The following is a 24,022-nucleotide window of genomic DNA, read 5'->3' as shown; positions in this document are numbered from 1 at the left end:
CGTGACAAAGATGGGATTGTGAAGCAGCATCTGTGTGTATGACAATGTAGTCACTCCAAACACAACCAGCTGTGTACATTTCTGTGCTACACTGTCATTGCTGTGGATACAAGAGCATTAAATTGCCTGCAAAACGTTAGTGAAAGGGATTATGACCCATGCCATGTTTTATTATTATACGTGAAAAGCAATACTTCAGTTTGTTTTTATCCAAAAATGATTTTTTTTTAAAAGTGAGACAGTTACAATGGTTATTGAAACGATGGTTATGTATTTGTATTGCCTCCAACCCTTGACCCCTAAATTGACCACAAGCTTGGCACGGGTCCTCCTTAAACTTATGTTACTAAGTTTTCATAGGGCTGATGAAGTGACCTAGACATCTCAACCACCACCAGTTTTTTTTATTTTTTTTATTACAAAGCTTCATCCTTACTTCCACCAGGTGTAAGCAGTGCATAGGTACCAAATTATTATTTTTTCCATCACGAAGTAAAAAAATATTCACACCTTTAATGTGAAAAAATATATTCAATTCTCCACACAAAAACATTATTTTCATTTTAGATACAGACTTTAATGTCAGAACCTTGGTATTGTACAGTATATTCAAACTTACAGTAAAACAACAGAACATTATTGAACAAAGCACTGTAACAGCATGAAGCACAAGGACCAATTAATATCAATGAAATACATCCTCATGGAAAATGTAGATTAGACCTCAGAAAATACAGTGTATCTAGCTGCCAATAAGAAACCTACAAGTGAAGAAAAGTCAGACAAATTCAGGACCAAGTCTAACACTGAATAACAAACTTTCATTCTACTGCATAATAGAAAACTACCAGAACATACAAAACCTAGTTATGTCAGGTAAAAAATACAAAGCTTATCTTTGGAGATGTAACTGCTGTTTTTGTCAGATTATAAACATATTAGTTCTCCCTTTCTTGTATCGCCTTCTTGTTCTTCTTCACCTCTTCAAGCTTCTTGTCCTGTTATTGTTTCAAACAGAAGAATGTCATCATTTTAGTGTTTTTATTTCAAAAAAAGAATTAAGATGGCTTGAAACACCATTATAGACTTACTTTCTCTTTGAATTTCTCATTGAGTGCTGCCATCCATGCAGTGCGGTTCTCTTCATATGTCTCCATCTTATGATTGAGTTTCTCTTGCGCCATCTTTTTAAAGTTGCAGCTCTCCTCTAAGGCCTTCTGCAGGACGTCCTTCACATGCTCCTGTTTCTCAGCCAACTGTTTCAGCACCTCAGCACCTTGACTCTGAATAAGTGAGAGAAGAAAGCTTTGTAATACCAATAATTCAAAAAACCTTGAGTTGTAGACCTCATTTAGTTGTTTACACAATACTTTTCTTTGCATTTACCTTCCGTCTCTCTGCTGCAGCGTCCAGTTTCTTCTTGATCTCATCCAGCGAAGTTTCCTTTTTCTTCATAGGAGACAATGGAAACTCCTTTGTGTCCATGTTACAGGGGCTCAAGATCACCTCAAATGCATGGCCTGAGGCGCGCTTGTTTAGCTCTTTCACTTGGATGTCTGTAAAACAGAACACTTACTAGTTTGGCTGACAGAATAGCAATGGCAGAACATGCAAAACTACAAAAACACTCAAATGCATACTCAGAAATACAATCAAATCAAATCCATACACAACCTCACAAAAGACAAGGCAAGGTAAAGTGTATGAGTACAAGTATAAGAAATATGGAATAAAAAACAAGCACTGCTTAAAGCAACTGCAGATGTGTTATGTGTTAAGGTCAGGACAATCAGAAGACAATAATTTAAATCAATAACAATATCAGATTTTTTAATGAATAATTATCTAAAACTTTTGCTAATTAACTTATTGATCAACCTCCTTAGCAAATATATCAGTGTTTTACAGACATCCTCAGGTAATGCGTCCAGTGACTGACTATGGATAATTGAATGATCTCAAGCCAGCCTCTTTCTATCTTTTCGGGGGTCAACGATTTATTGGGGCACAAAACACAACAATGGTTTCAGTTGAATGGCAGCATTTTTTGTGTTTCCAATGAAGAGTAACTGAAAGAAGATGTAAGAGGCATTGCATAATGTAGTGGAGCAGTGTCATTTTATGTACAAGTTTTTAACTTACTGCACAAACCACATCAAAAAGAGTTAACTTCTTGGTGTTGGCCTATTGGCTTCCATTTAAATCGAGACATTTATTGGCTGAGAGTTTTACTTTTTAATACACTATTTTACATTAAGACTTATCCCATTTAACTCTTTACATAAAGAACACTTACCCCCACAGCTGTCCATTTCAGCAGAAATTACGTCCTTTGAAACCACTAGAACAAAATGAAAATCAGAAAAAATCATTGCAATGTAAAACATTACCAATTGTGGTGAGTAGGGTATGCTTTAATTTTATTTTATTCAATTGTAAATAACTCAAAATAATGCAGCAATGCAGTTGCATGTTCATGTCCAATCATTGAGCTATGGTTGACAGTCACAGCCCATGTTTTCATAGATCATCGCTTAAGCATGCGAACATGGCTTTTAGAACAACAATTTTCTTGTTTTTGCTCCTTGGCTTTAAGAATCAAACCCCACATTAAGACAATATGCATATAAAACCATATACAGTATCTCGATCACATGTAACATGTGGATACAGACCATTTTTAAGGGTTACATATGTAGGGTTGTATGTTCTGTACAGCTGCAAAATGATCAGTTACATAATCAGGTAGACCTGTCCTAACATGTCTGGCATGGCAGGCAAAACTAGACCTAAACCTCATTGATGGTAAGAAGTCATGGTGCACTACGATAGCACTGGGGACATTTCCCATTTTGTATTATTGATATGAGTGGGGTGCTGTATGAACTACAGATGAGCCCTGAATATACATACACCCACACACACCCACACATATATATATATATATATATATGTGTGTGGGTGTGTGTGTGTTTTGATGCAACAAACTTTGAAACAGCTGCTAAATAGGAAATAGAAATATGTTTGAATAGCATGCATAATGTAAAATTTTGTAAAGTTCATTGTAAGATTTAGTAAATTACATTGCATAAGGACATTTACACAAATATGAATCAATAAATTTGCCTGGATTATAATATTCTGAAGGGGCAAAAGCTGTTCCATACAGAACTGGTCTTTGTTGTTGAGTAGAGTCAATACCTGCTTTCAACAACAGGATGTTTTAGGCGGGGGTGGGAGGGTAAAAATCGAGTCTTGAAAACAAGCACTGTTAAAATAGGAATTAATCAATATTTAAGGAAATATTAAAAAGTCTAAAAATAATTTCGCTTAAGAGCATGAGCAACAGACCCTCTGAGTCGACCTTGATAACTACCTGTCTGTATTTTCTATTGTGTTTTTCCATACTTAGGCTTACATAACGTCGGCTGAAGTCAAAACATGCTAGAGAAATTGAACTTTTGACTCAGGTATAAGGCACAGTGTTGACAAAATCAATGCATTTCACATTGCTTTTGAAAGACCAATTATCAACTCTTTCACAGTCGCTCTAATGGTGCTACAAACAATATTCGCAGGACAGCGGCCATAACAATAAAGTCCGTTAACTCTTTGACTTTTAGTGAAACTGAACGGACCTTATAACGCCTCAATGATTTTCTTAATAGACCTTTAGCTCTTGCAAGACTTTGTTTGCATAGTCTGAAAGCATAATGACACATTAGCATAAGTCTATTGTTCTCACCGTCAAGTGCTTCGGCGTGAAGTGCAGACACACGAGCTGAATCCTTCTCTTTCTTCTGCCCTCTGTCAGACCAACAACATCTGCACCTTCGCGCGAAAATGCACTGACTCTAAACGTCACCAAAGATCTTTGTAGTCATTGGTCCGAATCCACCAATCACAGCGTGTGTTCACTGTAAGCGCCAGGAGCCCCCCACAGGAAACTACAGTCAGAAACAAAGGTGGCACAACCTCATGGATGTGAGAAGGGATGGAGGCTGTACGGGTAAAGTTAGCGTTATGTAACACATTCATATACATCAACTAAGCATATATTTATAAATGTGCAACCCAGGGAAACTTCCATGGGGAAAATATAAGAGAGAAAGTAAGTTTTAATATAACAAAGTATTGACAGACCTACATGAATCATTCAGTTTTCGACGACCAGTAAAAAATAGATGCAACCAATTGTCAGAACTTAAAGTCTTCACAACTGTAGCTGGCTGAATGGCCAAATATTTTGTAATAATTTCACTTAGACAAGACCATATTCACTTTTTTAACATCAATTTAAACACAAAGTGGAGGCTATTATTCATGTTAAGCTGTTGTGTGTTGTTGTGATGTGTTGAGCACAAGTGACTGTATGTGTATGAGTGAAAAAGGTTCAACATTGACCCCCTTATGTGCTTGTTAGCTTGGCTGCCCATAAGAGAGATAAAGAGGAGAGCTTTCTTGGGTCCAGCCAAATATGGGGCCCATGAAGGTGAAAATCAATTATAAATTTAAACTGTGATAACCATGTTATTTTTTATCTGAATAATAACCGCTCTTATAAGAGCATCAAATATATATTTATTCATTAATGCTGAAATATACATCATTTTCAAAATATAAACACATTTACTTAACAGAGTTAAAATGGGAAAAAAGTGAAAAAAATGTGTTGAAAAGGGTAAATAATGGGTTAAAAGATGAAAAATAGGTGAAAAGTGGGAAATATGGTTTAAAAGAGGCAAAATGTTTTAAAGATGCAAAAAAGTGGTGAAATAGGAACCCATAATGGCTAAAATGAGTAAACAGTGCCAAAAGTGTATTCAAAGTGGCAAAGATAGGTAAAAAGTGGGAAATGGATCAACAGAGGGAAAGTGGTGTGGTTTAAATGGGTCCAAAGTAGCATAAAGAGGCAGAAAAAAGCAGTTGAAAATGCTTGGAAAGTGTTTCAAAGGGCTTAAATTGGCAGAACAGTTGGTGAAATTGGATGAAAAGTGGCAAAAAGGATTAAAATAGGCCAAAAAAGGATTTAAAGTTGCAATAATGGGTGAAATAGAATTTACAAGTTGGTTAAAACAGGTAAAGAGTGCCAAAATAAGTGTTCAAATGTTTTTTAATCTCTCTTGATGACATCAGTGATATCCTTTACAATACAATGTTTTACATGTTCCTATGACTTATTTCTTCGTGAGTGTGCATTTTTCCTTTTACTGCCCCACAGAAGCAGAGTGCTTATGTTAAGATACAGCAAAACTTTTGAACCTTTTCATACATTTTGCTGTAGTTGCTGCACTTGCTGAATCACGAATACTGCAAGAATGTCCTTGGAGAGAGTGATGACAGAAAAGTGATGGATGAGAGTGAAGTTTTAATCCAAGCAGCTGCATCCCACAAACAATAAAGTAAAAATGCAGACATCAGCTGCCAGAACCTGCCAGCCAAGTGAGCTCACCAGTGCCAGAACAGAGAGGTGAGCATAAAGAAAGGATCAACAAGGCTGTTTTATAGGGTCTTACTGTCAGTTTGTAAATTACTTCAGCAAGTATACCTTACAGTCCACAGAAAGTAAACAAGAAGTACATTTTCAGGGGGAAGTATGATAACCTTTGGTTTTGTTCAGCTGTGGCAATATTACTGTTAATGCAAAGCAGGTCTGAGGAACTGGTGTAGATATGTGGCAAACAAAAGGTCTTTTCTCCTGTTTTTACTAAAAGTTATGTCCTTTCTGCAGTTCTAGTGCAATTATACTGATCATGAGGTTATTTTTTTAAAGGTAAGGAAGGGTATTTTAAACATAATATCAGTCGAGCCTGATAGGGACTATATTAGGATTCTTAACTCATGAGGATGAGTTACCATTATTTTGTAATCCAGCATTCTAAATGTTGAAAGCCATTTTTGTTATTTCTTGATATCTTTCAGTACTCTCCCTCTGACTGTTATCAGGACTTCAACAGCACTTAGCCTTTCCTCATCATGACAAGGTCCCCATCCAAGGTGAGGTGACTACAGATACTCTTAATTATTGATCTACTGGCGAATATTCTTGCCTTTTCACACCATGTGCTCCTGTGACCATGCGTAAAAAAGGGAGGTCCTGCCTTAAATGTTACTTGATAGTGACTCCCAGATTTATTGTACTAAAATTTGATGGTTTTTAAAACACTGTTTTATTGACATTTAAGTCCACATGTACTGGGCATGTGGTTTAAAACAATTTTTTGTTGCCCAAGGGCAAGGGCAGATTTTGTATTATTAATTTCCAAAAGCTTAAACACACTGAAGAAGAAATAAAAACCTTAATATAAATATTTCTGAATTTTCATAGATATGCATCTCTTTTCACACATTTTGCTTTTTTATTTCATTAAATTATTTTTTTAAATATTTGTTCTCATGGCAAGGTTTTACAGAAAATTCTTGCCTATGTTATATAGCTATAGAGAGAAACAGAGATTTCTGACTGCTTTAGGAGGCATAAACAAAATGTTTTAATCTTCAAATTGTTATAAAGGGGAATAAATATCTTGACCCATTTTTCCCCAAATTTTCTTTAAAACAGTGTATATAAGAGCTGGTTATTCAAAATGATGAATTAAATGATATAACACCCAGTGCATGCATGCTTTACATGGATAGTCAGTGGGACCCTGAACCATCCTACGTCCTACGTCTGTGTTAAACCCAGTATGTTTGACAAATCTGTCTCTGCCCCTGCTACAGGTGTTGTTCAGTGTGAATCCTGTATGACAGAGGATCTAAAAGTGTAGATTTCATCCTTTTATGTCATCTTGTGGTCCGTGTAAATGCTCTATAAGTTTCAGGTGTATCCAACAAATACCAGCCTAATACTCAAAACCTGACTGCATGGGTGTTTACAGTGGCGGAGGTGGTTGGGGGTTTCGGGGGGCCTCCAAGATATTGTGCCCGGGGGCCTCATGCATTCTTAATCTGGGCCAAGTTTACATCCCATCACATGTTGTAAATGCAAAATTGGAATTACCAAAACTTTGTTATGGTAGTTTTTTAGTGTAAATGTATATTAGTTCCAAACATTGGTTATTAGTCTTATTATCTTATAACTGGTGTATTGGCCCTGAAAAAGCAAACTGGTCAACCCCTACCTCCAAATATCTGATCTTGTTCACAGTAAAAACTTTCTTTCCTCCTGGTATGGTTATTGTGCTGGCTGTAGAGGTAAATACTAAAAACTTCTCAGTAAGGCTAGTATATGAGGCCCATTAAAATCATAAATGACTATGAATTAAATGTATAACTATATCTTAGATGGAATAGTACATGATGGAAAATGGTGAAATGCTGCAACCTAGTGTTGAAATAGAGGTATCAACATGCAAACAATGAATGCACATAAAAAAAGCAATCCACACAAATGATGTGACAATTCAAACATATTCTCTGGCTAATTTTATCAGTTTGTTGGTTCCTTGATATACTATGTTGGTATTTTCTAAATACATTGATTTATCTTTAATGTAAGTATTTAATACCAGTTGTGACTGAAGAGGATCGCAAAGCCTTCTAGTATTCTTGAAAAGTCTTTAAAGGTCTTACATTGTACTTTTTAAATTCAAGACCATAAAATGTCTAATTTTTACCTGTAAAAGGTCTTAAATTTTAGAAGGCACTTCCACTAAGATGTATATTTAACCAGTCTTTGTTTGTAGCTACATTTATGCAGTTCCTTTTTTTGCATATTTACTTTTAGCGTCTGTTGTGATTAATACCACTGTACATTATATTGATAAAAGAGAGGTATTGTATGTGCCTGAAATAATCAAATCATATCAATTGACATTTCATTAACAGTGCATTAAATTAAAGAATTCATCTCTGTCCAGTGTACTGTGAAATCTCTCGCAAGCCTCTCATTTTTGACTATTTGCTTCACAAAAAGTGGTATTAGTTTTTCTCAGCTCGGGTCTTAGAAAGTCTTAAGCTTGATATTTAAAAATGTAGGAAACTTGGTTTTAAGACCCACTTATCTCAGGATTAAACAAAAATTTAATTTGATTGTTTTTTTGGTTTATCAAGAAATGTGCATACACATTTTTATACCTTGTCCATATTATTTCTCATTACTCCTGTTTGTGTTTTTACCGGTGCCATAACACCAGAGACTGTGCAGAGGTTGTCCATACCCGACAGGTTCTCTCATGTAATTTCCCTGCTTTTACACAACAGAAGCTCAGCTTTGAAAATGCTGAGTGGGAGGACAGTTGGTAGGTTTCTGAATCTCGATATTCACTGCCTCATTATCTAGAGTTGTTACGATACTGGATTGTAAACTTTGATATGGTTCTGGCAGTAACTATGGCCAAACCTGTTCAATACCAAGTCCTGGGCACCAATTAGATTCTTGTTTTCTAATCGCAGTCCAAGTCACATTGGTCACACTGGTACATTGGTATTTTTGGAAAATGGAATTTCACTTTGAAGCTTAGAAATACTGAAAATCTGTTATCTGGTATTTTTGTAAAGCCTGGGTAATTTTTAAATTATTGTCTATTAACATTTAGGAGATTATATTGAAGTTTTGAAGCATCTAAAAAATGACAGCCTTCTTTTCAACACGATTCTCTACAAAACGTTAGCAGGCAGCAGAAGTAGCTCAGTGTGTAAGGACTTTCCATGAAAACTTGAGAAGGGTCACTGGTTCAAGTCCCTGTGTGGACTTGCATGGAAGTTAGAGTGGTTGCTGGAAAGTGCCTGTTTACTTCCTGAACACAGCTGAGGTGCCTTCGAGGCCAGCACTGAACCCCCAACTACTTTGGCTCTCTTTCGAGTGTAGTCTCTCACTCTGTCATCTCTCCATTAGTGCATGCCTAGAGGATTCTGTACATTTGTATTCCTGGCCTATGCATGTTTGATAATAGAGTATTGGCCTTTTGGGATTAATAAAGCATGTCTTCAACTTCCTTTTTCTGCATGCCCTTAAGCATAGTTGACTAAAACTAAATAGCTAAGACTAAAATGTAAGAATAGTTTAGTTAACTGGAGGAAAATACAAAATTAAGCTTTACAGAAAATGAAAACTTACTAAAACTTAATTTCTTGCTTACAAAACTGACTAAAAAGAAGTCTTTGACACAAGCATGCTCTTCATGCCTGAAGAGGATGAAATGGCCTGATTTGAAAGAAGACTACAATGGCTATGTTTAGGTCTTGAGTTTTATTTATTTATTTATTTATTTATTTATTTATTTATTTTATCAAATTTCATTAAACAAATTAAAAGTGAAGACTAGCCTGTTTGAACGTATTTTATTGCATGATGTTAACTTTGTCTGATTATTGTGTTACCCCCCTGACAAGTAGGCTATCACAAACTATTGCTTACACTAATAGAAACTAAACTAAAACGAAGCATTCTTGCAAAATATAAAGTAATATAACAAAGCAGCAGTACAAATGAATTTAAACTTAACCGAAATTTTTAACAAAACGTAAAACCTCGATCAAAAATAATGAACATTGAAAGTTCAAAACTATTAACATCTCAAGACGGTAGCGCAATATTAGATCTTTTATTTTGAAGAGCTCAACCTTACACTTTTTCTGACGACTTTTATTTTGAGCAGCGTCTTCCGGTTGTCAGCAGTGCTAGTAGGACAGTGTTGGTAGTGTTTGGGAAGAGATAGACGACGATATTTTTTCCGTGATTTTAACATTTTAATGCCAAAATGGGGGCTTGTCTGGCATTGTGCTCTCTAGCCAGCTGCGTAAGTATCTACTTTACTCACCAATGCTGTTTAAGATGCTAACTGTTGGCTTTTCTCACGGTCATCGACCTAACGTTTCTTGTTAACATTTAACCAGTTAGCTAAGGAATTCAGTCTGTTCAAAATGTGACGCTATTAAAAACCTATTTATCCGTACGGAATACACTGGAAGCATTACCACATAAGTTAAATATATCTCCCTGTAGCGAGCTGGTGAATCATCATGCAAATAAGTACAGAGGGAGTGGTAGGACAGTTAGCTTGACAGGCTAACTGTAGTTAACTATTAATTACTCAATTATAACAATATCAAATTTATATGCTATGGTTGGTTCTCAAGAGACAAGCCACAGGCCTTGTTGATACAACGTCGCGTCGACCGTTTAAACAGGTTTAATTAGTAATGCCAGTGTCCATAACATGTTGTAATATAGATAAGGTGTAGTCGCTTTGCCTTTCATTATGAGGGCTGACCGTACATGATAAGAGCTAGGAAGCTGCATGCCCTAGTTTCTGTTGACATACTGGTTCAAGTACCTGTGCTATTTACTTTTCATTTCAGATATGACGTAGATTATGAGAGATGCAAGTTGATCCAGGAAATGTTATAATAAACATCTTTTCAGCTCAGTGTTGCTCAATTATGACAGGCAGTCTGAAATGCCTACATTAATTTCCCTGTTAGTTCTGCCTAATGCTTAAACTGTATTCTTTGCCACCTGTCCCCATCACTCATAGGCCTCCTGTCTGTGTGGCTCAGCACCATGTCTGCTGTGTGGCTGCTGTCCCTCATCCAACAACTCCACCATCACACGGCTGGTTTTCTCCTTCTTCCTGCTGTTGGGGACAATGGTGTCTGTTATCATGATACTTCCTGGAATGGAGGCAGAACTCCGTAAAGTAAGATTTGCTTTAAATGCTATCACATTGTAATGTCCACATGCATCTTGATGATTGCTTTAGATGTCTTGAACTGCTGCAGGTGTTAAGTGCGCATAAGATATTTCTCAAGTAGCTTGAAGGAAGTAGTTGTTATGATGAGCTATCTAGAACAGAAAAGTAGGTCTCTGAGATAAGGTAGTCACATATTAAAAGTGACATAGAGGCTAAATGTCATTTATAGCTTTTATTGTTTATAGCTTTTATGATTGTAGGTCAATTTTTAAGAAACATTGATTCATATTTTGTAGTATGCTATTATGTCGGTATGTATAACTGGCTATTTTTCTGTGTGTAAATTTGTAATATGTGCTGCTGCCTGTGTTGGCCAGGACACGTGGGCAAAAGAGATTTTTAATCTCAACAAGGTTTTCCTGGTTGAATTAAGCTTAGATTAAAAGAAATAAAAGCATTGTGTTGATAACCGAAATGTTCTGTTCTGTCCTATACTGAACAAAGGCAAGTATTACATTAAAGTAGCATATTAAAACAACTTCAGCTAACCAAAATGTGTTACAGAGAAAAAAGACAGATTTAAATGATTAAGCTTACAGACAAACAGCATTTAACGTAGTGATCATTTTATTTTAAATCATGTATCAAAATGTTTTTTAAACTCATTTTAAAGATAAGGGAAAAGGATCTGTTGAATGAATGCAGTGACCTTGAGGTGTGCATGTGAAGAGCCAGTTGATTTCACTAATCTGAGCCTTCAACTGAAAATCCCCTGAGGAACCCCACAGGTGAGTAACCCAAAATCTTAATTATAAACAGGTTTCCTCTGATCTGTTCTCTTTTGTAGATTCCAGGATTTTGCCAGGGAGGAACGTCTTTTATTGGTATTGAAAACCAAGTTAAATGTGATGTCATTGTGGGTTACAAATCTGTGTACCGGATGTGCTTCGCCATGACCTGCTTCTTCTTTCTGTTCGCTGCCATGATGATTGGTGTCCGATCTAGCAAAGATCCACGTGCAAGTATTCAAAATGGGTAAGCACTCATTTGGTCTTATTTGAGGTAACTGTGCTCAGGCATTGGGTTAGACTTGATGCACTGATGGTGGGTGTTCAATTCTTTATGCTACAGATTCTGGTTTTTCAAGTTCCTGATCCTGGTTGGCATTACAGTGGGGGCTTTTTTCATCCCTAATGGAACCTTTCACTCTGGTACCAAGTTATTCTGATAAATTGATATATTCTAAAGTAAACTGAGCAGACATTAACCCAGGAATATTACTTTTATCTGTATGTTTCTTTTCCACTTAACAGTATGGTTTTACTTTGGAGTGGTGGGCTCCTTCATCTTCATTATAATCCAACTTATTCTCCTCATCGATTTTGCTCACTCCTGGAACAAGATTTGGGTAGAAAATGCTGAAAATAGTGACAACAAATGCTGGTTTGCAGGTAAACTTGTCCTTTGAATTTAGTTTTTTTCTTGCCTTATTAACAGCATACTTGACCAAAGATAGGTATGAAATTAACTTAATGTTTTGGTTCAGTTAAGCAGATGTGTTCAGCTATTCACATTAGTATCAGATCAGTAAATTTCCATATTTATGGTTGTTTATGTTATTTCCAGGCCTTCTGTCTTTCACCATTCTCCACTACGCTCTGGCCTTCACTGCTGTGGTGCTTTTCTATGTTTACTACACAAAGCCTGATGACTGCACAGAGCATAAAGTCTTCATCAGCCTCAATCTGATCTTCTGCATCATAATCTCCATTGTCTCTATTCTACCCAAGATTCAGGTATGAACCACAGATGCACCAGTACATCAGTTTAACACCAATATAGGCCGATATTGGTCAAGTTGACAAACATCAGCCAATCTGCTAATGATATGACATGCACCAATCTCAGCAGCTTATACGCATCTGTTTTGTCACCAGCCTAATGCTGGATAGCTAGTATACAGAACTACCCATTCAGTAAAGCTAGTAAACAGAACTGCTGATTCAGAGAAGAGCATTTTTTATTGAGAAGAAGTAATATGTTTGACAAAATGGTTTGTTTTCATGATCCAGCGTGAAAGAACATGTCTGCAGTGTGTGGTCTTAAGCTTGGCGCACACTTAGGGCGCTTTCACATTAGGCTCAGTTGTTTCAAACCGCGCCGCAGCGCGATTCCTCCCCCTCCCCGTTCCCCCCCCGGCTTGCTTTCACACTGGCAACATTGAACCGTGCCTGGGCGCACTTGCGTATTTACTCGGTCTGAAACAGCAGGTGGCGGTATGCACGTAGCTGGTTTACAACCCTGCAAAGGAGGAGAAAGAAGAAGAAGCTACCATGGCAACCACTGGGGTCATGACCTGAAGAAGATTATTTTTGTTTTGACCCAGCAAAAAGTCCATCCTGCAGCCTTGGATGATTAAAAAAATCACTTTATAAGATGCCAGGAACTTCGCTCTTTGTATCTGCACATCTACTACAGCTCAGAGAATTAAACGGGCTAGCGCTGTGCAGATACAGCGGTTTTTGAGGTGTCAGGAGACTTTTATTGCCTTTGCACCCCCTCTCACTGACTCCAACTTGTGTTCATCTGTAAGATGAGTCACAACAGACCGTTTATTGGCTGGATTCTGATGGTTTCTGCCCTTTATTGAGGAAAAATGTGAACAAACTGCCACACTGTGGAAAGAAGCTTAGTTTTTAAGATGTCTTAAAGCTGATATGACACTCTGTCCCGTATCTGAGCGCGGTTGCATTCACATCTCATCTGAACCATGCCAGAGTCCACTTGAATCACGCCCGAGACCACCCCCCAAGTGGGCCCGCTGCCCGGGTGTGGGTCGTTTGCATTCACACTACCAAAACGAACTGGACTTTGAGCTCAAGTGCACTCAGATCCAGGACCGGGCCCCTAGTGTGAAAGCCACCTGACACATAAAATCTTAACTGATTTTGAAAATGTAAGATCTCACACATGATGACAAATAATTACAGATGTAACAGATCTTTTCTGATAGTATTTGATGATGACCAACAATACACTACGCACTAGCAGAGTCATTTAACAGTAACTACAATCTCCACTCTCAAATCTCAAAATCCTGTGCAGTTAAACATGACTTTGGAGTTAACTAGTTAAATTTGGCCAGCTGATAGCTTCCTGCTACATCCATTATGGTCACAATTTTAAATGAGATCACTGGCATTTTGTTTTTATATTTTGCTGAATCAAAATTTGGTTATATATTCCAACAAATATCAACATCCGTTCAAGAGAGTTTGGAATATAAAATCCAAGGATATAAAAGATAAATAATGTGAATGGAGCTTTGACATGAATAGAGTGAACTTCCCTTACTAATGTAAGTTAGTAGTCTTCTTTCTGTACTGTAAAGTTAGGAGTTGAAATGTTAATACCCTAGTCAGTATTTCCCTCCTTTTGAATGACTCAAGTCATTTTTTGTAGAAGTCATTTCCAGATTCAACAGATTGATTTCGAGGTAGCTCAACATAAGGTACTTTGCTTAGAAATACATTAAAATTCAATTGATTGTATATTTTTTTACTCCTTACAGGAAAAACAGCCACACTCAGGTTTGCTCCAGGCTTCTCTCATCTCCCTATACACCATGTACGTCACCTGGTCTGCTATGACGAACAATCCAAGTGAGTCCCCTCTGGTCTTTCAGCCAAGTCTCGGCCCTCTATTAGAGCTTCCTCAGCTGTGATTGCACTTACATTTTTTTAAATATATTTACTGATTTTCTACTGCAACACACTAATTATACTGGTTACGTTTTGAGTGACATACTGTAACAACAAAGAGCTGTATTTTCCAATAGGTAGCTCATCTTTCTTGTTTCATCTTATGTCATTGTGTGAAATGTAACAATAGAATAGCTTGTAGTGGCTGCACTCTTAGACATTTTCTGTATGTAGACCCTTGAGATCAATTTATACTCAGCAGTAGAGTAAAAGTGCATTTCCACAGCTTACATAGTGTAAGTTTTCATCTTTCACTGAAAATGAGAAAGGTGTAAATAATACATGACATTAGAGGGAACTATAATGTTATACTGCTTTCCCACTAAAATTAGCGTGTAAAAGCGGGTTTTTTAAATGCGGGTAAACCCGTAACAATTGGCAAGTGACTCCTTTTCCATTGCCAGCAGACGAGCTGCGTGGCTGTTTTTTTTTTGTTTTGTTTTTTGTTTTTTTGTTTTTTTTTCTCCTCTGGTGCGTCAAGCTGATGCCATCACGTTGATTACATCATCATCAGCGCCCCAAATCACAGCTAACACTCAGTCAACATTTTAGTTATGTTGTTGTGTATAGGTGTGTCTCGCACAGTCCCTGTGACCTGGAGCCAAATCCCCTCTTCTCCACGGATCAATAGAAGCTCTCTGATCTCGCTGTCATGCCAGTGCTGTGCCATCTTGCAAATATAAATCTCAGACGCTGAGTCCAAAAATCAACAATGCTTGTCCCTCAGCTGCCGGCGTCCTTTTGTTGCCCCAAGTTACAGGTGCGATATTATGACGTAGGCACATTACGCCAAAGTCATCCCGCTTTCACCTGGGTGTGACGCTCCCACTGGAGCAGATCGGAGGCAAGCGGATAAAAACCCGTGTCCATTGCGGGGTCAGTCCATGTGGGTCTGAATGCCGATTAGAGCCTTTCCCACTGCTGACAGGAGCAGATTGTTAGGGTGTTTAAACGGGTTCTTCGGCTTGTGGGAAAGGGGTATTACACTAATGTTGCAGTGCTGCAAAACATGTTGTCATGTTTCAAAGAAAAAGAAACAATTTCATGTTTTTTCTTCCCTTTTTAGTGAAAAAGCAATCACAGCTATTACAGCAAAGATGGAAATCTGATACCCAGAAAAAAATCTATGATATGCCAAGTATATACAGTATTTTTTATAATCTCTAAAAGTGCTTTATTTTCTAATATTGCATCTCTCTGTGTGTGATGTGTTAGATCGAGAATGTAACCCCAGCCTGTTGAGTCTGGTATCAAACGTCAGCACCGCCGTTCAGCCTCCCAGTGACGGCAGCAAAGGTGAGGTGCAGCTGTGGGACGCTCAGAGCATTGTTGGTTTGGTCATCTTCCTCTTCTGCACCCTCTATGCCAGGTAGGCTTTAAACATGAGCAAAACCATATTTTATCTCTGTTTTGAAATTATTTAAGTCTCATACAAAGTCTTCTCTGTCTCTTTTCTAGTATCCGCTCATCCAGTAACACCCAGGTTAACAAGCTGATGCAGACAGAGGAGGGCGGAGGCTTGGGTGGGGAGGGCGTGGTGGGAGAAGATGGTATACGCAGAGCTGTGGACAACGAGGAGGAGGGAGTCACTTACAGCTACTCCTTCTTCCACTTCCACCTCTGTCTGGCTTCTCTGTACATCATGATGACTCTCACCAACTGGTACCCGTAAGTACTTCTATTGATCAGTGCTGGTTTGCCCCAGCTATGCTTTAATTAAAATTTACCTGTCTTGAATGTAACTTCTTAGTCAGAGGAGAGTTTACACACTCTTTTGGTCTTTTTAAGGGTCTTTAACAGTTTAGATGGTTTCTACGGAGGCATGAATTGTAAATAAGATTTTATGCTGAGCTTCTGGGTGGTGCAAAGTCCTAGTAAAAATACAGTTGTCATGGTGTAATGTTTAATGGGTGGGTTGACTCTCTAGGGGATAAGGGGAACAGAGGGTTTGACTGTTGTTGTTAGCAGTGCTTTCCCTACAGTAGATAACACCTCTCAAAAATTTGTGATGACTTTGTTTCTTATCCCTGCTTTTATTTTCCATAAGTAGAGATCATTTTAACTCTTCAAAATCGAGATCTATTTCCAAAGAGCAGGAGATCAATAAGTAGAATTGTAGATACAAATACCGAAATTAACTTGTCATCATAGGAAGACTTAAAGATATGTTTGAGTTTACTTAATGCCTACTTAGGGCTTCTGTTTTTAGACTTCCTAGCACACTCCTGTAACCTGCTGAAAAGAGCACCACAGCCCCCTTTTGGGTCCCAACCTACCAGTTGAGAACCACTGTTTTAGATGCAACAATACTAGGAAAGAAGTTCCTTGCATTCTCATGATGTAATCCAGGTGTCGAGAACCCGCGGCTCTGGAGCCACATGCAGCTCTTTTGCCCCTCCAAAGTGGCTCTCTCTCTGCCAGAAATTTGAAATAAAGGTGGTGAAAGTGTTTACAGATGCATACAAACAAACCCCCACTAAAATTGTACCTAAACTATATAATGGCCTACAAAACCACATGGGAAATGACATATTCTATGTTAAATCAAATGGGAAAAAGAAATGAATGTTGTTCTATCAAAGGATGACTGGCAAACAATTTCGATAACCCAGCAGACCACTACTAGTTTAAAGGGATGGAGACAATTTGGCTGAAAAAATTTAAATCCGATTTTTTTATCACACCACACGTTAAATCTAAACACAGGGACATACAACAACATTACTGGAGGAAATGTGGCTATATGTTTGCCAGTCGTTCTCATATATTCTGGTCATGTATTAAAATTCAAACATTTTGGGAAGGAGTTATCCAGATCCTGAAAAAGATTTTTGCGATGGGGATACCCAGGGACACCCGGGTGCTATACCTGGGCTTACCCCCAGGAAACTGCATCCCTTAAAAGGACATGTATCTCTCCAAAATAATGATTCTCGCATGCAAAAAGGCCATCACGAGAAGCTGGCTGAAAAGTGACCCCCAGGAATAGCCCAGTGGCTCACAATTTTAGAGGAAATCTCTATGGAAAAAACTGACTCACCCTCTGAAATTTAAAACAAAAACCCTCAACCATTGCTGGGACAGATGGTTTCAATACAAGAGAAAGGTGGAACCATTGCAGCTGGACTGAAACCTTGAACAATGGGCGGGATGACTTTAAAGCCCCCCCCCCTTTTTTTTTTGGAATGTCCTCTTAATTTTATTTGATGTTATTGGCTGTTTTTGTAAAAATGAAAAATAATAAGTAAAAACATTTTGAAATAAAGGAAACTTTTTTAGCAATAAACAAATATTTTTTGCAATGCTAAATTGAAATAATTTTGTCTATTTTATCCATAAAACGTGCCAATTAAGAATAAAATAATGACTAAGTGGAGAGTTATCAGTGTGATCAAACATATCAACGGACATACCTTCGCTCAATCAGTTAGACAAAGACTTAGGCTAATTGACCACCTTCATTGGAAGGTTCAAATGTGTTTTTCAGCTCTTCAAAGATTTTCTGGAAGGAGGTACAGGCAAAAAAGGCTCTTTCAACCAAAAAGGTCCCCAACCCCTGCTGTAACCTAACTATGACCTAACTGTAGTGATATGCTACATGGTGTCAGCATCTGGTTTAGTGTGGACCCTATACCATAACTTCAAACAGAACTTAAACCCAGAGGATGTAGCCTACCATAGGAAGGTTTTAGTATGAGACAAAAAGAAAAATCACTTTTCACATCATAACTGACAGCATATCAGACCAAAATGGATATTTCTCTGGCAAAAACATGAAGCAGTTGTCTCACAGGCAGTGTAAGCCTGCAGTATTACCACAAGGGGGGGCAATGCGTCATCTGAAAGTCAACCATGCTTTAAACACAGTCAATATGGTTTTCAGAAAATGGCTCAATTTAATGATTCGCATGAAATCTGTCTACATCAGTTTAATTACAAATGTTAAGTTGAATGTTCTAAAAATTTCCTTTTCCTCTGTGCTCTCTCACAGACCTGATACCCTAACCCAGGACATGGACAGCAACATGCCTGCCGTGTGGGTGAAGATGAGCTCTAGCTGGCTGGGTCTCGGCCTCTACCTCTGGACCCTCATTGCCCCTCTTCTCTTCCCTGACAGAGATTTCAGCTGAGCATAAGATGCTTTTAACTTTGTTTGTTTGTTTGTCTGTTTTCTTGCACGGGGTTAAATGAAGTTTGAAGGATGCTATTGTGGAAATGTTAAGGATACGAAACAATTTTTCACTTATTTTTTACTTATTTGCCTCTGCTGTTAGTGCGTTGTATTACCTCTTTCTGTATGATAATGTAGTGTGTAAAATCACTTTATATTCAGTTAATAGTTTTTAGCTTGATTGATTGGTAAAGAAAACTTCTCTTAACCAAACTCCTCATCAAACGCTCCTTGTTAAGGAACTCTCTTCCTTTTCCCTGATGAGTTTATATATGTATGAGCTGTATTATCTTACTGCTGCATTCTAGTTACTGGACTATCAGCAACAAGGAACTCTGTTTATACCTCAGACTTTTCATAACTGGTTCCCCTTTAATGAGCTTTGACTTCAGATTTTTCTGATTGGCAAGGTTAGGCCTCCCTATGACTACAGTAGCTGGAGTGTTTTGGTGCTGGGGATGTCAGGGGGAACCCTGCAGAAGAGCCCCCGACAGAGGTGAGTGTAAGAGTCAGATAACACTAATATGACACGCCCTGCAGATAAGACCCGGGCTTCCCCTTTTTGCTGCTAGACTTGGATGTAAATCCACATCATCACACTTTGAGTCCTTGCAGACTGTCAGTCTAATCTCAGCTCTTCCTTGCCACGACATCCTATGGTCATTTATCTGCGGTGCTAAGCCTTTCTCTGTCTGTTGGGTATTGGCTTTGTGCAGCCACGGGCAACCATCTGTACCTGTAAAACAAGTCTGTTTGCAGCACAGAGACATGTATTGATTCCAAGCAGTCAGCATCACGTGATGTGCACTGGTACAATTCAAGTGGTGACCACTGGAGCTCTCAAAAAGTGTCATTATGTTCAGAACGTGGCGGAGAGTGCTATTGAGTTTTTAAGGAAAAGGGACTTTTAATCGTTGCAGCTTAGAAGTGACAATGATGCATTGCAGTGCTGATAAATTGCTGTTAAGTGGTATTGAATTTCATAGTTTGTTGGTGGTTGTAGTACTGGTACAGTGATTTATGCATTACATAGAAGTTACCTCGATTTCAATATGAATGCAATGAGTCAGAATATATTTTGAACCTGTAAAAAATGTTTTGGTACAATCATGAAAATGTAAATTTTTGTGTAATGTTCTTTTATAACATTTCAATGGCCACATATGAATCAAGTATTGTGAATGAGTTACGTGTTGTGAGAAGTCTTTTTCATTTCTTTAACCTTAAAATATTTATAACAAATCAGTCATATAGCCCTAATGATAAAATTGTTTATGCAGAATAGCTAAAGTAGATCAAGATGTGTAACATTTCCAAACACTATTAAGTGCCTTTTTGTAGTCCTGGTTTCAAAATGAAGTTATCACTTAAGCTGATGTGTGCTTACTATGCCTTGCCTTACATTGTGGTGAATGAATCATTGCATGCCATAAAACACGGCACAGACATGTGACTGGAATTAACATTGTAATTAATGTATAAACACTGTTTTTAATAAAGATGGAAATCTGTCAATCACTACTTTTCTCCTCATGGAGTCTTAATAAAAGTTTTAGGTGTGAAGGGTTTCTGAAAGCCTGACAGGAGCCAGTTCCTAAACATACTGGTTTAACTTCTTTACTATGTAACACTTCTACCGGTGTAGCTAATTATGATGAAACTTACTAAATGTAACGTCTCCCTGTCTTTGCTGGGTAAACTGAAAGTAGCATGAGAGCATTTCATGTCTGTACTTCACCCCATAGATTAGGTCATGAGGTAACAGAGTTGGGGGCTTTGGTGGAGATAAGAGTCAGCATATTCCTCTGTGTATATATAGACCTACAGTAATGTTTGACTCAGTAATAGTGATTACTAAATCATCAGTATGGTTTTGGTTTTAGTTTAAATATGGTGTTTAAAATGAAAATAATGGTCAAGTTGTTTTCTAAGACATCACACCTTTGAACACAGTCCTGTGGTCTAACTAAATAGTCTTGAGCTGGTCTAGTGACAGGATCCACCAGCATCTTCTTAGCATCATCTCACAACCCAACTTAAATTGTTCAATCATAACCAAATATTTATAATGACAAATGGAGAAGTTTTGACTTGAAATGGAACAAAAGATGTGATGGAACTATAAAGGAGACTAATTCTTCAAAAGGCCCATTTTAGACTTTTAACAACATTTTTCCCCAAATACACATTCATGAATTACTGAATATGGCTTTGTGACTTTGTTTTGGTCCCAACCAACCAGTTGAGAACAGAGGGTCTAAATGAAAGGCCTGTGTTTTGCTTTGCTCTAAATGTACTACAAATAAAGCACCAGTAGGACCCTGTATAAACCAGCTCTAAACAGCCTTTATCAGAACGCTGTCTCTTTGAGTAAAAAGGAGCTCCTTCTCACTCTTGCCTTTCTTTGCTTCTGGCTTGTACACAAGCTTCCATGGCCAAGAGAGGAGATCCCAGCTGGTGTATCTCATCTTCCTCTTGACCCCGGAGATTCTCAGTGGGGTAAAGATCAGGCCAGTTGGTCAGTAAACCAGTTTATGGTACTTCTGGCTTCGTTGTGGGCAGGTGCCAAGTCGTGCTATAAAAGGAAATCAGTATTTCCATGAAGCTTCTCAGCAGATGGAAGCATGAAGAGCTTTAAAATCTCCTGGTAGATGTCTGTGTTGACTCCAGACTTGATAAAGCGCAGCGGGCCAACAGCAGCAGATGACATGGCACCCCAAATCCTCACTGACTGTGGAAACTTCCCACTGGACTTAAAGCTCCTTTTCAGTGCCTCTCCGATCCTCCTACAGACTCTGGGACCAAATGAAATGTGAAATTTACTTTTTTTTTGAAAACAGAACTTTGAACCACTAAGCTGCAGTCCACTTCTTTTTCCCCTAAGATTCTTCTGGCTTTAACTGTACGAGTGGCTTGACAAACTTGTAGCCCATCTCCTTCACACACCTGTGTAGTAGCTTTTGATCCACTGACTCCAGCCTCAGTCCTCTTTGTGAAGCTCCTGTAAGTTCTTGAATCTGCTTTGTTTGACAATCCTCTGAAGGCCAAGCTCATCCATGTTGCTTGTGCACCTTTTCTTACCACACTTTTCTCTTCTTGTCAACTTTTCTTGACTATGCTTCGATATAGCCTCTAAGAAAAGTCTGTCCTTTCAGCAGTGACTTTCTATGGCTTACCCTCCTTGTGGAGAGTGTCAGTGATTGTCTTCTGGAAAAATGCCAAGTCAGTAGTCTTTTTCATGATTGTGGTAGTGTGAACTGAACCATAATGAGAGAATGAAGGCTCAGGAAACTTTTGCAGGCGTTTGATTTAATTAGCTGATCAGGGCTCTTTTCAGGACAGAAATACATTATATTGCCAAAATTCCACAGTCAACTGTCAGTGGTATTATAACAAAGTCGAAGCGACTGGGAGCAACAGCAACTCAGCCACCAAGTGGTAGGCCACGTACAATGACAGAGAGGGGTCAGCTGATGCTGAGGCGCATAGTGCGCAGAGGTTGCCAACTTTCTGCAGTCAATTGCCACAGACCTCCAAACTTCATGTGGCCTTCAGATTAGCTCAAGAACAGTGCATAGAGAGCTTCATGGAATGGGTTTCCATGGCCAAGCAGCTGCATCCAAGCCATACATCACCAAGTGCAATGCAAAGTGTTGGATGCAGTGGTGTAAAGCACGCCGCCATTGGACTCTGGAGCATTGGAGACAAGTTCTCTGGAGTGACGAATCGCACTTCTCCATCTGGCAATCTGATGGACTAGTCTGGGTCTGGTGGTTGCCAGGAGAATGGTACTTGTCTGACTGTATTGTGTGAAGTGTAAAGTTTAGTGGAGGGAGGATTATGGTGTGGGGTTGTTTTTCAGGAGCTGGGCTTGGCCCCTTAGTTCCAGTGAAAGGAACTCTGAATGCTTCAGCATACCAAGAGATTCTGGACAATTCCATTCTCCCAACTTTGTGGGAACAGTTTGGTGATGGCCCCTTTGTAGATGAGGGGGTTTGGTGTGGATGAACTTGACTGGCCTGCACAGAGTCCTGACCTCAACCCAATAGAACACCTTTGGGATGGATTAGAACGGAGACTGAGAGCCAGGCCTTCTCGTCCAACATCAGTGTGTGACCTCACAAATGCGCTTCTTGAAGAATGGTCAAAAATTCCCATAAACACACTCCTAAACCTTGTGGAAAGCCTTCCCAGTAGAGTTGAAGCTGTTATAGCTGCAAAGGGTGGACTGACTTCATAATAAACCGTATGGATTAAGAATGGGATGTCACTTAAGTTCATATGTGAGTCAAGGCAGGTGAGTGAATACTTTTGGCAATATAGTGTAACTGTAAAGAAATTGGACTAAAATAATCTATAAAAATTATATTATTTGAGTTTTTTTTAAATTTGCATTTGACTAATAAAATAAATCTTTGAAAAATTTCACTTTGTGTGTCATCATTTGATAATATATGTAATCTTAACTTTTTGAGTGAAATAACAGGAAAAAAAAAATTTATATAGAACTTTTCCAAACAGAGTTACAAGGTGATTCACAAGAAAAAGAAATTACAATGCAAATAAAATATCAGTAATCAGGCAGCAAAGTGGATACAGGTGAAAAGATCAAGACATGTCAAACTCAAATAAAATCAGGTAAATAAGAGGAGTTAAAATTCAAGAAAAATCAGGAAAGGCTCTTTAATAAAAATATGTCTTAAGAAGAAATTTCACTGAAACATACTGGGAGCCAGTATAGAGAAGATAAAATTGGAGTGATGGGTTCTTCTAGTTTTAGTTTAGTTAGTTAGTTTAGTTCTGAACCAACTGCAGACGGTGAATATCTTTCTGGCGCAGGTAAGTAAAAAGGCTGTTACAGTAATCTAGGTGTGAGGATATTGTTTCTGTGTTTTTAGAATTTAAAACTGGTCTTATTTTTGAGATATTTCTCAGATGATTAAAACAGGATTGCACAGGTTTAGTAACATGCTTTTTTAATGTTAAATTACTGTCAAACCACACACCTAGATTCTTTGCAACAGGCTGTATGTTATTAAAAAGAGACCCAGGAGATGGCAGCACTTTCTCCATAATGAGCTGGGACCCAACGACAAGTATGTCCGTTTTTTCTTCATTCAATTGTAAAAAGTTAGATGACATCCAGCTCTTCGCATCATCCAAACAAGTTTTAAATATGCTCAGCTGGCCCAGGTCTAATGGATTTACTGGCATGTATAGCTGAGTGTCATCTGCATAGAAATGAAATGAAATACCATGTTTTTTGATAATGTGACCCAGGGGCAGCATGTACAAATAAAATAAAATGGGTCCCAACACTGACCCCTGGGGCACACCGTACTTAATGGTAGAAAATGACCAAGTATGGTTGTTTGCAGAGATACAGAAACTCCTGATTGATAAATAAGAATAAAACCACTTTAAACCCGTGCCAGACAACCTCACCCAGTACC

At 38.2% G+C, this 24,022-nt stretch overlaps 2 protein-coding genes across 2 annotated transcripts; one reads left to right on the top strand and one right to left on the bottom strand.

Annotated features, from left to right (window-relative positions):
• Positions 1–503: 503 nt before the first annotated feature.
• LOC121513794 (stathmin-like) lies at positions 504–3,840 on the bottom strand. The gene is made up of 5 exons (XM_041793763.1): positions 3,746–3,840; positions 2,297–2,341; positions 1,387–1,556; positions 1,092–1,283; positions 504–998 (listed from the first exon to the last, which is right to left on the bottom strand). Exons 2-5 carry the CDS (start codon positions 2,310–2,312, stop codon positions 939–941), a joined length of 438 nt encoding a protein of 145 aa, XP_041649697.1. The 5' UTR covers positions 2,313–2,341; positions 3,746–3,840; the 3' UTR covers positions 504–938.
• Positions 3,841–9,605: 5,765 nt separating this feature from the next.
• serinc2l (serine incorporator 2, like) lies at positions 9,606–20,087 on the top strand. Its single transcript, XM_041794074.1, has 10 exons — positions 9,606–9,743; positions 10,482–10,643; positions 11,485–11,672; positions 11,769–11,848; positions 11,951–12,088; positions 12,264–12,433; positions 14,209–14,299; positions 15,614–15,767; positions 15,857–16,066; positions 18,390–20,087. The coding sequence occupies exons 1-10, from the start codon at positions 9,705–9,707 to the stop codon at positions 18,526–18,528; spliced, it is 1,371 nt and encodes a 456-aa protein (XP_041650008.1). The 5' UTR covers positions 9,606–9,704; the 3' UTR covers positions 18,529–20,087.
• Positions 20,088–24,022: the final 3,935 nt, after the last annotated feature.

This window comes from Cheilinus undulatus, linkage group 8 (genome assembly GCF_018320785.1).
Source record: "Cheilinus undulatus linkage group 8, ASM1832078v1, whole genome shotgun sequence".
Taxonomy (NCBI): domain Eukaryota; kingdom Metazoa; phylum Chordata; class Actinopteri; order Labriformes; family Labridae; genus Cheilinus; species Cheilinus undulatus.
Note: the sequence above shows the minus strand (reverse complement) of the source record. Positions and strands in the feature narration are given on the sequence as shown.